The 2,114-nt window shown below is 50.7% G+C and overlaps 1 protein-coding gene across 1 annotated transcript; it reads right to left on the bottom strand.

The window, feature by feature from the left end:
- Positions 1-676: 676 nt before the first annotated feature.
- On the bottom strand, positions 677-1,683 carry LOC149526007 (olfactory receptor 52K2-like). Its single transcript, XM_089776628.1, has one exon. It carries the CDS (start codon positions 1,681-1,683, stop codon positions 721-723), a length of 963 nt encoding a protein of 320 aa, XP_089632754.1. The 3' UTR covers positions 677-720.
- Positions 1,684-2,114: the final 431 nt, after the last annotated feature.

Below are 2,114 nucleotides of genomic sequence, written 5' to 3'. Positions count from 1 at the left end.
CCGCAGGCAGGCTAAGCTTCATTGTCTCTTTGCTAATGGGGCCTGAAGTACCATTAGTGGCTCTCACAATGTTAATAACACAGGAGTCTACTCCACATGCCTAAGCAGGGACGTAGTGAGGGCGGGCATTTGCTTCTGGGCGCCACGCTAGGGGGGCACCAATTTAGTCCCATTCCACTCCCCCTGTCATCCCTCAGCTCACCTGCTCCTCTTCTGCCCACCGCTGCTGGCTGGAGCCTCCTCCGCCCCTCTCCTCGCCCAGCCCGACCCTCCTCCATCTCCGCCGGTGGGCTAGTGCATATTTCAGATGCATATTTACATAATGCATATGGCCTAGTCCCAAAATGGAGGGGGCAGGAGAAGACGTGGTACAAGCTCCGCCCACCCCCCCTCTCCTCGCAAGGTCGAGCTCTGCCAAACACCAAGTTTGGGGCTCCGCCGCATGGTGGCGGAGGGGGGGAGGCGCAAATTTGGCCTTTGCCCCCAGCCGCATAACACCCTCACCATGCCTCTGTGTCTAAAGTGTGCTTCAAAGATGATACATACGTATAAATGGGAAAATCATATATGGTAGATTACAACTTTTCCAGTGATATTTTACATGAGGTATTTCTCATAAAGCACAGATGCAGTCATATTCAGATGCATATTTCCATAATGCATATGGGATGCCCCGACACAGGGATTTTCCTGTATCCTGGGGCTCCTTCAGTGGCCCTCCTAGATAGTGACCTCTGCAAAGAGCTTTCTTGGGCAAAAGAGCTTCAAGATCTGTTTCCGGATCTGCTTGGTCTTCATGCCGTAGATGACTGGGTTTAGCATGGGGGTCAGGACGAAGTACAGGTTGTCAAACAAGACAAAGATGTGGCGAGGAATGCTGATGCCAAGCATGTGCTCGTACATTCCAATGATCCCTCCCAAATAGAAGAGCAGGATGACACCGATGTGGGAGCTGCAGGTACTGAAGGCCTTGTGACGCGCCTCGTGGGATGGAAGCCGCAAGAGGGAGTGGAGGATCATGCCGTAAGAGAAAGCGATGCAGATGGCGTCTGCCCCCACCAGGCCCGTGGCCACAACGATGCTGTACAGGCTGCTGACTGATGTGTCGGTGGTGGCCAGCTCCACCACGGTCACATGGTCACAATAGGAATGAGGGATGACATTTGTTCTACAGTAGGAAAGACTGGTTAGAAGGCAGGTTAAGGGTGGCACGACCATCACCCCCCTCGCAAGGGACAGCAGCCCCATCAAGGCAATCTTTGGGTTGGTTAAGATGGCCCTATATCTCAGGGGTTTGCAGATAGCCACGTATCGGTCTATGGCCATGGCCAGGAGCACCCCCGACTCCATGGCGGTGAGGAAAAGGATGAAGAACATCTGGAGGAAGCAGAACTCGTAGCTGATCTCTCTGGCATCCAGCCAGAAGATGCTCAGCATTTTAGGGACAACAGCCGTGGAGAAGACCAGATCAATGACAGCCAGCATGGAGAGGAAATAGTACATGGGCTCATGGAGGGTCACATCCTGCTTTACCACGAAGAGAACAGCACCGTTTCCCAGTAGAGTAATTATGTACATGATGCAGAGCGGGATGGCGATCCAGATGTGCTGAGATTCCAGGCCAGGGACGCCGGTCAGCAGGAACGTAGAGGGGTTAGAGCAGGACTGATTGGAGAATGACATGACCTACGGCATATGCCAGTCAGTCGATTTGCAGAAGTTTTTTCCCTGCCATGCAATATTAGATATGGTGCTCCTGTCAAATAATAATATCTGATTCCTACATGAAGAAAAAAATAAATTTTAGACCCACACGGCTCTAATGTGAATATGTTCTCACATCTTGTGTCAAAAAGACCAAAAGGTGTAGCCATGTTTGTCTGTAACTTTAAAAACGAATGGTCCTCTGGCACTTTAGAAACTAACCAAAATGTATAGAATCATGAGCTCTTGTGGGCAAAACCCACTTCATCAGATGAGCTGGAGAGGAATAACAGAAGCCTGGAATTTTATAACAGAAAAAGAAGGGCGGAGGGGGGAGGTACCTGTCAATTGTAGGACTGGTGCTAATGTTGGAAGTGTCCCATCCTTGGCTTTTGATGTACAAAGAGGTG

The sequence above is a fragment of the Pelodiscus sinensis genome, chromosome 1 (genome assembly GCF_052426305.1).
Source record: "Pelodiscus sinensis isolate ZL-2025 chromosome 1, ASM5242630v1, whole genome shotgun sequence".
NCBI lineage: Eukaryota > Metazoa > Chordata > Testudines > Trionychidae > Pelodiscus > Pelodiscus sinensis.
This window is presented reverse-complemented; position numbering and strand designations above follow the sequence as displayed.

Excerpts from the sequence above, each read along its gene's own strand:
- LOC149526007 (XM_089776628.1), bottom strand. The coding sequence starts at position 1,683 with ATGTCATTCTCCAATCAGTCCTGCTCTAACCCCTCTACGTTCCTGCTG.